At 32.1% G+C, this 13,105-nt stretch overlaps 2 protein-coding genes across 2 annotated transcripts; one reads left to right on the forward strand and one right to left on the reverse strand.

The window, feature by feature from the left end:
- Positions 1 to 3,490: 3,490 nt before the first annotated feature.
- On the reverse strand, positions 3,491 to 4,127 carry HELRODRAFT_160662 (hypothetical protein; the record flags this gene model as incomplete). Its single annotated transcript, XM_009017608.1, has 3 exons — positions 3,491 to 3,522; positions 3,582 to 3,876; positions 4,002 to 4,127. 3 exons carry the CDS (start codon positions 4,125 to 4,127, stop codon positions 3,491 to 3,493), a joined length of 453 nt encoding a protein of 150 aa, XP_009015856.1.
- Positions 4,128 to 5,905: 1,778 nt separating this feature from the next.
- Positions 5,906 to 12,247, forward strand: HELRODRAFT_184933 (hypothetical protein). The gene is made up of 4 exons (XM_009017609.1): positions 5,906 to 6,399; positions 10,810 to 11,069; positions 11,379 to 11,477; positions 11,608 to 12,247. The coding sequence occupies exons 1-4, from the start codon at positions 5,982 to 5,984 to the stop codon at positions 11,992 to 11,994; spliced, it is 1,164 nt and encodes a 387-aa protein (XP_009015857.1). The 5' UTR covers positions 5,906 to 5,981; the 3' UTR covers positions 11,995 to 12,247.
- Positions 12,248 to 13,105: the final 858 nt, after the last annotated feature.

Raw genomic sequence — 13,105 nt, forward strand, 5'->3', positions numbered from 1 at the left:
AACAAAAAAATTTATAAAAATAAATCAAACAACTAGTTAAAATACTAAATTTACTTTTTAAAATACTAAATGAAATTACTAAATGTTTGATAACATTGGAAAATGACAAAACCATCAAACGAGACACGGGAACATATCGTGAAATCCTTAGAAGAAGGCACACACGCTCGAATTGCAAAATGAGTGTTATTAATAAACAATTAGCGCATGGAAAGCAAACATGCGTGGAGGCGTTAGATAAGCTGGTATGTTATGTAGCATGGCTAGCATGTTAGTAGCACATCACACATCAATGGTTCCACACAATCTTATGGATTCATATGTTGCGATAATCATGTATGAGTCAGTAATACATTGAAGGAGTTATGAGATTATCAAATTAAGATTAATTAAGTTAATAGCCTGAGGTGCTTTAGAGCTTAATCACTTGTTAATCAACAGAATATTCATGATATAATGTGATGATGTTGATGATGATGATGACGACGACGATGATGAAAAGGCTGATGATGAGACGATGTAAGTGATGATGTTTGTAAGTCTGATGTTATAACGATTATATGATAACATTGAAACCATGGTGGCGTTCTAAATATAGATTGATATGCAGTGTGTAGAGATAGTTACTAATTTAGGCACAATTCACGTTAATGAGCAATGAATTTATTGCCATCTCAACATATTAAATTTTTAATTGATAATGAAACTATTTCTTTAAACTCTAACCTTTCAAAATGTTTCATCACCATGACCCAACCTACGGACCATATTGTTTATTAATAAACAATTGGCTTAATAGATAACTCATAAACAATTATAGCACTGTGAGTGATTTTTATTTTACATCATTTTAACAGCAAACCACACACACCATTTCTACAAAAATTAATGTAGCAAGTGCACAAACAAAAATACCTTCAAAAAACAAAAATTCTATAGGCCCGAAAAATTTCCAGAATGTTCATAAAAACGTCGCCATAAACCGTTATCAACCTTCATATATTGATCGTTAATTGCCTGTTTACTATTGCAGACTCATCATGGCGAATGATTTCTGGTTAGAAGAAATTTATTCACTGATTAAAATAAAATTTATGTCTGGTTCACGTATCATATCATACAAACTGTGGCTGGCGCACTGCACAGAAGTTTGTGCACGTGAAATATACTCTCACACAGAAATATCATTATTTGTATGCAAACATGCGGGCACAATACAAATGAACATTCATACAAGTCTCATGTTGAATGGATAAAGATGTACACACGTACGTCACACCCTACATTAATACACGAACATGCAGTACACATACGCACCTCCATACATCCAGAAACATTACTGGGAATTGTATTGTATTGGGTAACTGAGATAAAAAACTTTACTATCTTACCCGGCAAGAGAATTGTTTGTGTAGCAAAAACGTTCTTAACTCCAAATTGATTTTGTAAAAAACTTTTTAATGATTGTTGAGTTATTTATAGTTTTTAGATCAGACAGTATTTATTTTGTGTAATTTAATAAAAATAAATTTTATAATAATTTCATAAGAAGTCTCTATTTTAGCTCATCAACTGAGTTGTTTAACAGCGAAGGTATCATAAGTAAGCATGTTTAAAATGTGAAATGACTTAAAATACCGCAGCTCGACAATAAACATTAAAATATTATATAGTATAATATAAAAATGCTCTAGTTGAATAAATTATCTCAAGTTAATGCGCGAAAGTTATCAGAGACACAACATTCTAAAATGCTAACATTCTCTCATCATTGCCGGCCCACTAGTGCCATCTAAGAATTAATTTTTATTTTTTAAACATTTTTCAATTTAATACTTGGTTAAAATAATGTAACTTCAAAACAATTAATATCTTTATTAAGTAAATTTTTAAAAAATACAAACAATAAACATTAGCGAATTAGCGAAGTTAGTTTTATACTGTTATTGCTATAAAACACTATGCCATAGAGAACTAGAGAGAGAGAGAGAGAGAGAGAGAGAGAGAGAGAGAGAGAACTAGAGAGAGAGAGAGAGCAAAAAATTTTGATTGATTAAACTGCATGCTTGGATCGTAGACTTTTATTACAACCACCATTTAAAATGATTTGTTGGCTTCCTTTCGGGACATAATTTTTTCTTCAAATAATTCTCGTACAACAATGCGTGGAGAGCTGTCAAAATTGTTAATAACATCTCTCACTTACTCTGCCTTGAAGTTATTTTAACACACACTTCTTTTGAAAAAAATTTTTGTAATTTTTTAAAAATAATTTTTTTTTTCAATGAGTTAGTTTACAGATGTTTGATAATAAAATTTCTAACTCAAGTTTTAAAACAAACGACGCACCGTAAAGTACAAAGATGGAAAATACCAGTGCGAGACATGTAAAGCAAAGCTTCGTGTAGTTGTTGTACTGTTCTTTGAATGAATTCAAAAATACACGACTGTCTGGAATAAAAAATTTAGTTAAAATAGTTAAAATGGCATTTGTAGATTTTTGAATGAGTTGGAAAATAGAATAAAAATTAAGAATAATATTCATACTATGGAAGTCCTCCGACGATCGATTGAGAACTGAATGCAACATTCTAACTCTCCTTCTTTCTAGAAGGTCGAATTTTTGTAAAGTATTTTATAAGATTTTGCGTAAATTAAATTTTCATTAGAAAAATTATTATCATTAAAGACATTTATTTGTTTATTTATTTCATGTTCAGCATAATCATGAATATTTTAGTTCAATTTCTGTATCAGTTATAAGAATTTTTGATAACGTTGATATAATTCGTTATTATAATTATAGATAAATTATTAAACAAGGTTTTATTTGTGTATTTAGATCAGAGAAATATTATTAACCAATGCATTTATTGTTAGTTTCAGATTCATCAATGCCGCAAAGTTTTGTTCCATCATCTGCCTCGGCTTGAAATATTTTTAAATTAATATTTTCTTGTAAGTTACCATCAAAGTTTCAAAGTTTATCTCCTAGTGTTAACGTTTACAAGAAATGATATTTTTGTCGAATGCGCTTCATATTTATCCATTTACAAAATAATCACGTACTTTTTGTGTCATTTCCTTCGCCTGTAAAGGAGAGGTTACTAATTTCATGAGCCTGCTAAGCGAGGTTATTTTTTAATGATTGTTACGTTCGGTGCAATTGTATATGCAAGAATAATTAATAACATAACATAACACAACATGCAAATAATGAGCGTAGATTAAAATCCATGTGCTCATATCTAATATGTGGTAATAATTCAAATGTCCAAAAAACAATATTAATATGAAATAGTATTAAAATTTAATGAATTGTTTTCTTCATTTAACACACTTTCAGTCCCATTTTCCGCGAGGACTGCAAATAATTTTTAATTATCATATTTGTTGCGTTAGAGTGTCAAAATATTGTATAATGCTTTTATTGCAAATAAAAATCAAAAATAAATAATCTATATTTTATTTTGCACACCGTCCAACATAGCTACAAACTTTCATCCATATTTTCTATGGCAGCTGAAAATATTTTTTAGTTTTGTCTAAAATTTTCATGAGGGATTAAAAATGAAACTTACAAGTCCATCTGCATAGGCAGTGCTTGTCACTACTCTGATCTACACAGCCTATGTCGTCATCGTACGTGTTGACGCCGTGCTTGTAGTTGTTCACGGTGAAGATGACGGCTCTACTCCATCCTGCATCGTTGAAGTCAACAGCGAACCAGTTGCTGTCCGAAATATTGTTAAAGGCTTCGCAGAGCCAAAAATCTTGATCGCTTATGATCTGACCGCTGGTTGATGTTGCGTAGAAAAAACTTTTTATCTCTTCCCCGTCCTTCACTTGGGATGGAAACGTTCGTATGGCTACCACCTGTTCGTTTCACATACTAATTACTTTTTAAACTCAATTTTTTTTAATGAACGTTCACTTATTGTCATATAGTTGCAAATATTGAAAGATGTTACATTTGATAATAAACAAATATGGTTAAGGACTTTTGGTAATTGTTGGAGAGCATAGACAGGAAGCACGTAGAGTCCCATGTCAGAGACATTGCCAGCAACTGGAACCATCAACTCTCCATCTATGTATACCACACCTCGTCCTTTAGCGCTGTCCATGATGAGATAATCTGAATGAGAAAAAAGTTAAGACCTAGTCTCAAAACTTCAGAGGTATCAACACACACACAGGCACACGCGAACACACACACAGACCATCTTGTCATTTTAAGCATTTTTATAACATATTGCAAATGTATAAATAATTATTTTAAAGCTGTATAGCATATGAATTAATTAATTTTTGTTTTAACAACTTGTTTGCTTATTTTGTCAACTTTTGAATATAAGTAATTTGTCCAAACCGACAAATGAAGCTCCAGTCATCAGTATGAAACTCAATAAGAAATAGATGAAACGTTTCATCTGTATCATGGATATCTTTAAATATCAAAAATTTAGCATTGTAAACATCTAAGAATTATTCAATGGGCTACCATGCTTAATAAGTGAATCTTTGATTTATAAACCTTGATGATCGAATGATCGAATATGAATGAATGAATGAATGAATGAATGAATGAATGAATGAATGAATGAATGAATGAATGAATGAATGAATGAATGAATGAATGAATGAATGAATGAATGAATGAATGAATGAATGAATGAATGAATGAATGAATGAATGAATGAATGAATGAATGAATGGAAAAACAAATCGAACAACTATTGAATGAATAAATGAAGTAATGAATGAATAAATGAATGAATGATCGAATGAATATAATATTTCTGATTTATGGTAGTGTTTTGATTAATTTTCAACGAATTAACAGACTCGGAGACATTGAAAACAACTTCAAACGTAAACAAAGAATTTTATACATTTCGATTATTTTAATAATTTAGTTTGTCTATTTTTTATAAATAATTCTTACAAAAATGATATCGTTTTAAAAATATCATTTTCATATATAATTGTTTGAAGTCGTTAAAAAGAAAATATCATCTTCTTCGTCATTTATGACTCTAATTTGGATTAATTGGTAAGGTAGCTCTCGTGAATATTATTATTATAGTTCTTATTATTGTTATTGTTATTATTATTATTTATGTTCTTTGTTATAGCGTTGCTAATGCATTATAAGGCTATGCCGGCGCTAGTCGTCGTCCAATTATCATTGACGATATCAGCAATTTTCTATTACTTATTTATTATTATTATGTTGTTGTTGTTAGTGCTGTTATTATTGTTGTTTTTGTTATTTTTATTATTGTTGTTGTTTTTGCTGCTGCTGTTGTTGTTGTTATATCGCATTTGTTATTGAAATTGTTATTGTCGCTAAACAATAAAGAGCTATTATTATTTTTAATATTATTATCATAATATTTATCTTTATTATTATTATTATTATTATACTTTTACTTATTTTATTTATATATGTTTTGATTCATTATTAAATCATCCATTATTTTTTGTTAATAATTCCGTAACTTAAAACTTTTCATATTATTGTTATTATTATCAGCTATTGTTATTCTTATCATTTTATTATTTTTAGCCCTATTGTTATCCTTCGCCACTCTCTCTCTCTCTTTTTTCATATCTCTCTCTGTCTCTCTCTCTCTGCCATTCTCTCTCTCTTTCTTTCACTCTCTCTCTTTCTTTCATTGTTGCAGCGACGGTATATAACGTCTCTGTGATCGTCACAAAATGGTCATCAATCATATTTATAAACAACGTTAAAGAGTTTAAAGATTCATTTAATTTGAAATTATTCCTTAGGCTCATCTGGAGGAATTGTTACTTTAAACATTACAGATTTACTGCGTTCGAAATGATTTGATGTCTTGGGTTTATATATTTGTTTGGAAATTGAATAAACAAGTATTCAGGAGATGTAATTGAAAATAAGTTATTTTGTTAACTTGGAAGATAAAAGACAAATGCTGCCTTAATGACATCTTAAAATGTATCGAGAAATGAAAATTACGCCCAAAGACCATACACTGAAAATTTATCTGAATTGTAAATTTCATTCGGTTTTAACAAACAAACACGACAAATCCTCATCAAATCCTCCCATAAAAATTCCTTCCTACCAACTCCACACAACCTCCCTCGTTTTAATTCTCTCACAACTTTTCTTAATTTCCAGCGTCCACTGCAGTGGGGTGTACTCGCTGGATGCCAGCGTGCTCTGCAACAAGGTACCTGGCCTGGTACCGGAGCAACGAAGATTGTGCAGGGCCTACCCAGAAGCCATGGCTGTTGTCGGCGAAGGAGCTGAATTGGGAATCGAAGAATGCAGGCAACAGTTCAGTAGCAGAAGATGGAATTGCTCCAGCTCTGAAAACGAACCACCCTTGATGTTCATGACCAACATTGGTTTGTGTAATTTTTTTATTTTTATTATTGTTGCGATAACTTCACGAAGCAATATGTTTATTTTTTCATTTGTTCAACGTTTATTTACGGCCATATTACATATTTTGCATTCAAGTTTCATTTATTCCAGATTTTTAGATATTTACCAATCAATGCTATGTTGATTTAAAATCATCTCAAATTGACGCACGATTTTGGCTGAACACTAACACAACACCTACGATAATAAAACGGCAATATAATGGATTATAAAATGTTTGTCAACATTAACAATTTGTAGTGCAGCCACCAGCAGTTTCTATTTTCTTTTGATTTATTTTCGTTTCGAACGAATGAAATTTCGTTCAATTGTGCTTGCCTACTATCTTCATCACAACTTCATATTCAGGACTGTTTCACACTTCGACAACATGCACATCAATTTACTCTTTATATTTTCTCACATCAACCAGTCTTTTCGTTTTTTATTTGCTCATGTGCTTGATCTTCATAGTTTAGATATCAATAATTTTCAGTGTCAATTTGAAAAAAACGAAAATCTTGACTATCGCAAAATTTCCACAAGACTGTTCTATATCAATGAATATATTATTACCAAGTTTTTCTCTCTGAAAAGCAAACAATCGCGAGAAAGTTTTTTGATGCAGTTATGCTAAAAGAAAGATACCCAATTTAAATAATAAACTTATTGCCTATGTAGACCCCGTATGATAGAGCTTAAAGGTTCCAATTTTAAGTACCCTGCTGCTGTTGCCGAATGGATTTAAATGGACCGTTATTTGTTGAATAAACAGAAAAAAAGATGTGGAGTAATCCTGTCTGGAATGGGTGAATGATGAACCTTTTAAATTTTGTTTAAAGAATTTTATACCATTCCCTGTCGACGCTGTTGTTAATATTTGCGTGTCATATATACACAACACGTGCAATTCTTATATTCAGGTAATTATTTTCACTTTCACCTACGATGGCTGTAGTGAGAAACTAAATGTAAAAATAGACGAAAACTAAGAATCAGAAATGGCGAAGACTGGTAAATATATCTAACAAACAACGTCAACATCAAGAGCACGCATGCACGCAAGCAATTGATGCGGCTACGACAAGTGTCAAAGTTGAGAATTTCTCATTCAACATTACATTTTCACATGCACACAAGCAGGCATATATAACAACTGCAGTAATGACAAATGAATAAATAACGTGTATAATGGTAATAATAATAGAAATTATAATAATATTTTGTACTAATATCGTAATAATAATGAATGAATATTTGTGACTGTGTGTATTTGTGTGTGTGTGTAATTTTGCATTGATTTGAATGTAGTAACCTTCATTAACTTTGCTGTTAATTCATTCATTGTTTCAAATAATATTCAATCATTGGGAACTATAGCTACACACATAAAGACACATTCATTCACACATACATACACATACACATAAACAGATATAATATAAATTAATAAATAAATGCAGCACGAATGTTGCTCAATTCAAAATAACACCTCTATTAATGTTGTGACAAACTTATAGCTTCTGAAACGTGTCTTTGTATTTTCATATAACATATGTAGAGAAGAAAAAAGAAAGAGAGAGGGGGAGAGGGGGGACGTAGATTTAATAACTAAAATGTTTGCGCCATTCAAAACTTTCCTCATTTAATCTATAGTGTTGTAAACCATAAATCTATGGGATTATAATTAACCTCCACTTCAGTTCCATTTTAGTCTATTTCAGGTTGTGCACATTCAACTACATTAAATCCTGATAAATTCAAAGATTCAATTAGCTCTAATTAGTCATTGAGTTGTGAACGTAAATAAAGTTAGATTCATTGTTCGTCGTTACGAAGGAATGTGCTGTGTTGTATATGTCTGCAGACAAATATTTCGGTTATGTGTGCATGTCGGTCGGTTGCTCTTCGTTATATTTTATACTTGTTTTCTGAAAATTCAAAGTATAATATATTCTTTCAAACGAATTCAAAATTTGGGTTGTACAAAACCAAGCGAGAAGAGATGTAGTGGAATTAACTTTCAAAGCGTGACTTTCTGAATAAAAATGTTCACAACGAATAGGAAGACGTTCATCTTATTATTAAATCATGATGATTTTCAAATTTCACATTAGATTAAAATATTTTACGAACAGACAAACTTTATGTCCAAAATTGCTAAGCTAATATCTCTGTAAATTTTCCAATTTATATCATAACAAGCAATAAATTATTATGTGAGTCCTAGCGCAAGAAACGCCGCCAAAATCCCGATCATATCATCGTCACAATACATCAAACGTAACTGAACAGTGAATTATGCACGTCAAACCCATGTCTACCACATTTCCACACTTTAATAAAATGCACGATGTCCGTGCTCCGTTCTTCTTTAAAATGACACCAAAAAATGTTCTGACGTTACGTAAACGAAGGATTTTTCAAAATTTTTGATGAAAACTTCAATTGTGATTAAGAGGGATTACAGATTTGAGTGGACAGTTTTGACGTTTGTGATTTGCACGTGTGAGATATCTGTGCTTAATTTTATTTGTTTGTTTGTTTGTGTGGATATATTTGTGCGTATGTATCATTTCATTGATGTTTCAAATGTTGAGCGCTCATGGTATTTGCACGTCAAATGTATTTAGGTAATCCTTGTAAAACTTTCAAAACTTTGACGCTTTGCGCTTTTAATCCGCTAGTAACCCGCAATGATTGCAAATGCGTACTCTTCGTTCGACAGATGCACGTCTTGTTTTTGATTGAATGCATTCAATATACAAACACAAGTAGACATGCAACTAAACACTCACACATACACACGCACATCCATGATTAAAAATACACATTAAACGCAGATTATGTATTGGATTGGACACTTGCACATGCACACAAATTGTCACTGCTGAGAAACATGCATGGAAAAATAATATCCGATATTTGTAAGCGCACTTGACAAACAAGCACTAGAGTGACAACGTGAAAGTTCACAGGTATCGCACAACTTGCTGATGTTGTCGTTGTTGTTGCGGCTGTTACGCCAGCGAACGCATGTGAAAATTTCTATTTGCTCTGCGTGAGTCGTTAAGCTCTATTTGTTTATTCACCGTTCGTTTTTTACGTTCAAAAATGTTGAGGAGGTTGAAAAGTGAATTTTGAAACTTATTGATGTTGTTTTGTTTAAAAAATTAAAACATTGGCAATGTGAAAATTTTCGGAATAACTGAAAACTTATGCTGGGTATTCATGCCTATCTCATCATATTTCTAAATAATTAGAAATGTGTGAACAAACAAATTATTAAAAATATATTCATATTTATGAATTCACTTAAATTCGCACGTGCGGGCGTTATTTCTAAAATGTGATTGTTCAATGTTCACGTGTATACAATACACACATGCGAAATTGCGTAATGAGCATACTACAACTGAAGTATACATGTGAGTGTGGCGTGCATTGCATATAATGTTAACACACGCAAACGTGAGTTTTCTTCTATTTGTATTAGCAGCAGTTTGAAATGTTGAAGCTCAGCGTGAAGCGAGCTGCCTGTAGGGGGGCAGAGTCAGGTAGTCGTTGTCGTTGTCACTGCTGTCGTTCTGCTGTTTCTCGTTCTTCATGCCAAAATTTGAAATTTGTTTAAGGCTTCTACGTTCGTGAGAATGTTCAACAAAATGCAAGCTCAACAAGTTTTGCTTTCTTCAGTTCATATAATGTAAAGCTATATGAACGCATGAACGCGCATAGCTTGATTGAAAAATGGAACAAGTATTTTTTTTACAACCGATACACAGTTCATCAAAATGTTCGTTTTCAAAAATTTGAACATCCACGTCAGTAAGTGCAGGCACAGTTCACAAACCACTTGCTGTGCACCACACCACACACATGCATGGAAGGCCACCCAAACTTCGTGAGTGAGGGCGAGAGGTTCAGGTGATAGTGAGAAAAATTATTGTGATCGATTGTGGTGGGTTGTCAACTTTTTCATGAGATTTCCTGTCGTTTCCATTTATCAACTGATGTTTTTGAAACTTTTTTTATGTCTAACATACGAACGTAGTAGAGTGTTTATGTGTGTTGGCGTGATTTTGTGATTGTATGTGTTGGTGTGTTTGAATGTGTTGCTGGGTTGTTGATGGGCTTTAGTTATGACACATGATCGTGACTGTTGATGTGTTAAGAATTATAGAAACAGCATGAGATCAACTCACACGAAGTTGTGCTTATGTTGAAAGCAATTTTTTGAGTTTGATGTTTAACACATAAATTAAAAAGAACAACTTATTTTTTCATTATAACTTCTTCAAGTGTTTAACAAAAGTTCCTGAATAAACACAAATTTCTGAATTAAACTGTTAGGTAAAAATAATTTCATTTTATGAAAACCTCTGAAATTGTAGCCAGCAAAGAGTCAGCGTTCGTGTCAGCGGCGAGATCGGCTGGCATCGCGTACGCCATCACGAGAGCCTGCAGTAGGAGCGACCTCGCCGGATGCGCTTGCGACAAGTCCGTCTCTAAGAGTGACTGGGAGTGGAACGGATGTAGTGCGAACGTCAACTACGGGATTAAATTTTGCGAAAACTTCTTAGACGCCCGCGAAAAATATTCAGACAACTCACAATCGCTGATGAACCTGCACAATAACCGTGCTGGTCGCAAGGTTGGGCTTTTAAATGTTTCCTGCTTAATTGTTATTATTTCATAAAAATTGATTTTTAAGTAAAAAGAAGCACGGAGTCAAAAAATATCATGCACAGCTGAACAAGAGTCAACAACTAAAATACTAATTAAACAAATATTCTAGATCAAATAGTGGCACAACTTACGTTTTAGCTATTATTCAATTTTAATCAGTCAAACACACTTAACCAGCCATTCAATTAAAAAATTTTAAATAAGCCATTTTAAAAAGCGAACAACAAACAACTGAGTGAATAGGTTTGAATAAATTGCACGTTAACCTTATTAGGTGTTGAGATCGAGCATGAAGAGAAACTGCAAGTGCTCCGGTGTTTCAGGTTCGTGCTCAGTCAAAACGTGTTGGACATCCCTGCCTCTCATGAAAACGGTAAATATTACTTTATTATTAGACGGTCAATTTTTTATTTGAAATGGAGTTGTTTATATAAAGTTGAGCATTATTTTTTATTCTTGAAAACTTAAAATTTAAAAACTTGAACCACTCAACTAAAAACCAGATTGGCTCAAAGCTGATGAAGACGTACGAGAGAGCTCGCCAGGTGGAGGCGATAAGAGGACAACGGAGTCTCAGCGCAGTCATGTTGAAACTCAAACGTTCAGCATCGAAAACTGAAAAGAAGCCATCGTACAGAGAATTGGTGTACCTGGCCGAATCACCGGATTATTGTAAAAAAAATCGAACCATTGGCGTGCTCGGTACAAAAGGCAGACAATGTGATCGAAATGGAGACGGTTTAGAGAACTGTCGACACGTCTGTTGTGGCAGAGGCTACAATAACCAAGTGGTCACCAAACGCAAGAAATGTGACTGTGTGTTCCATTGGTGCTGCCATGTGACATGCAAGGAATGCATGGAGCTTACAGAAGAGAGTAGCTGCAGATGATTGCCTTGATTAGCACAGCATCAGCTTTATAACTTAACGATGAGATGTTCCTATTATTATTGAACACTTTCATTAAATTATTTTTTCATTTGAAAATCTAACAGTTTTTTTGTTTTTATAGCGGTTTAGTTAATATTTTTTAAACTTACAACTTTTTGTAAATATTTTTATAAGATTGGAACGAATCTTTCAATCTTCACATTCCTCAACTTTTATATTATTGAATATTAATAATTTTATTTTTATGATTTCAGTTCGATTAATGATTTGTTCGACTTGTTTCCTCAACTAAAAATTTAATTGTTAATTTCAATCTATCAATGAATGACAATGTTGTTTGGTGTGGAATTATTCGAAGGTGCTCTATTTCATCAGAGAATATAATATAGACTAGGCTGATCAAGAAAGCAAATTTTAAAGATGAAATAAAAAATATAATGACAGATAACAATAATAGTAATGATAATAATAGTATAACATTTATACAGCGCCCTATGTTTAGCGTCACTAACATATTTATTGAGTAATTAAACTTTTTATCGTTAATTCATATTGAGTTTAAATTACTAGTATTAATATTATATTCAACTACTATAGTTAAATGCCTAACAAAATTCAACACCTCTTCCTATTTCGATAGTTTCTGCCCTTAATTTGTATCTTTGGTGTTTAGTCGTTTGTTTGAATGAATAAACAACTATATAAGCCAGGAAATAAAAGTATAGACAACACCGAGCGAGATCACCATTCTTACTTGGTGTAAGCAAATAGCTCCATATAATGCTTCTTGATATCATACATATGTGTTGATATCATATTTTATTGACACTTTAAAATTCATTGAAATTGTTTCAATTGAATTATTTGTGAAAGCAAAAAATTTTCAACTTTTTACATATTAATAGCCGTTCTGTCAACCGGTTCTTATTTTCATCCACTAATATTTTGAATAGTTTAAAAAACAGGTTCGTCTTTCCATATTTCCATGTCAACAAACTACGCGTTAAAAAATAAATTGCCAAAATAACGCTCGTTTCTAGAACGTTGAATAGATTGTTACATAATTGTCCTGATTAGTTTTTTTATTTTAAACTAAAATTTTTTACTTCTC

This window comes from Helobdella robusta (genome assembly GCF_000326865.2).
Source record: "Helobdella robusta unplaced genomic scaffold HELROscaffold_2, whole genome shotgun sequence".
In the NCBI taxonomy this organism is placed as follows: domain Eukaryota; kingdom Metazoa; phylum Annelida; class Clitellata; order Rhynchobdellida; family Glossiphoniidae; genus Helobdella; species Helobdella robusta.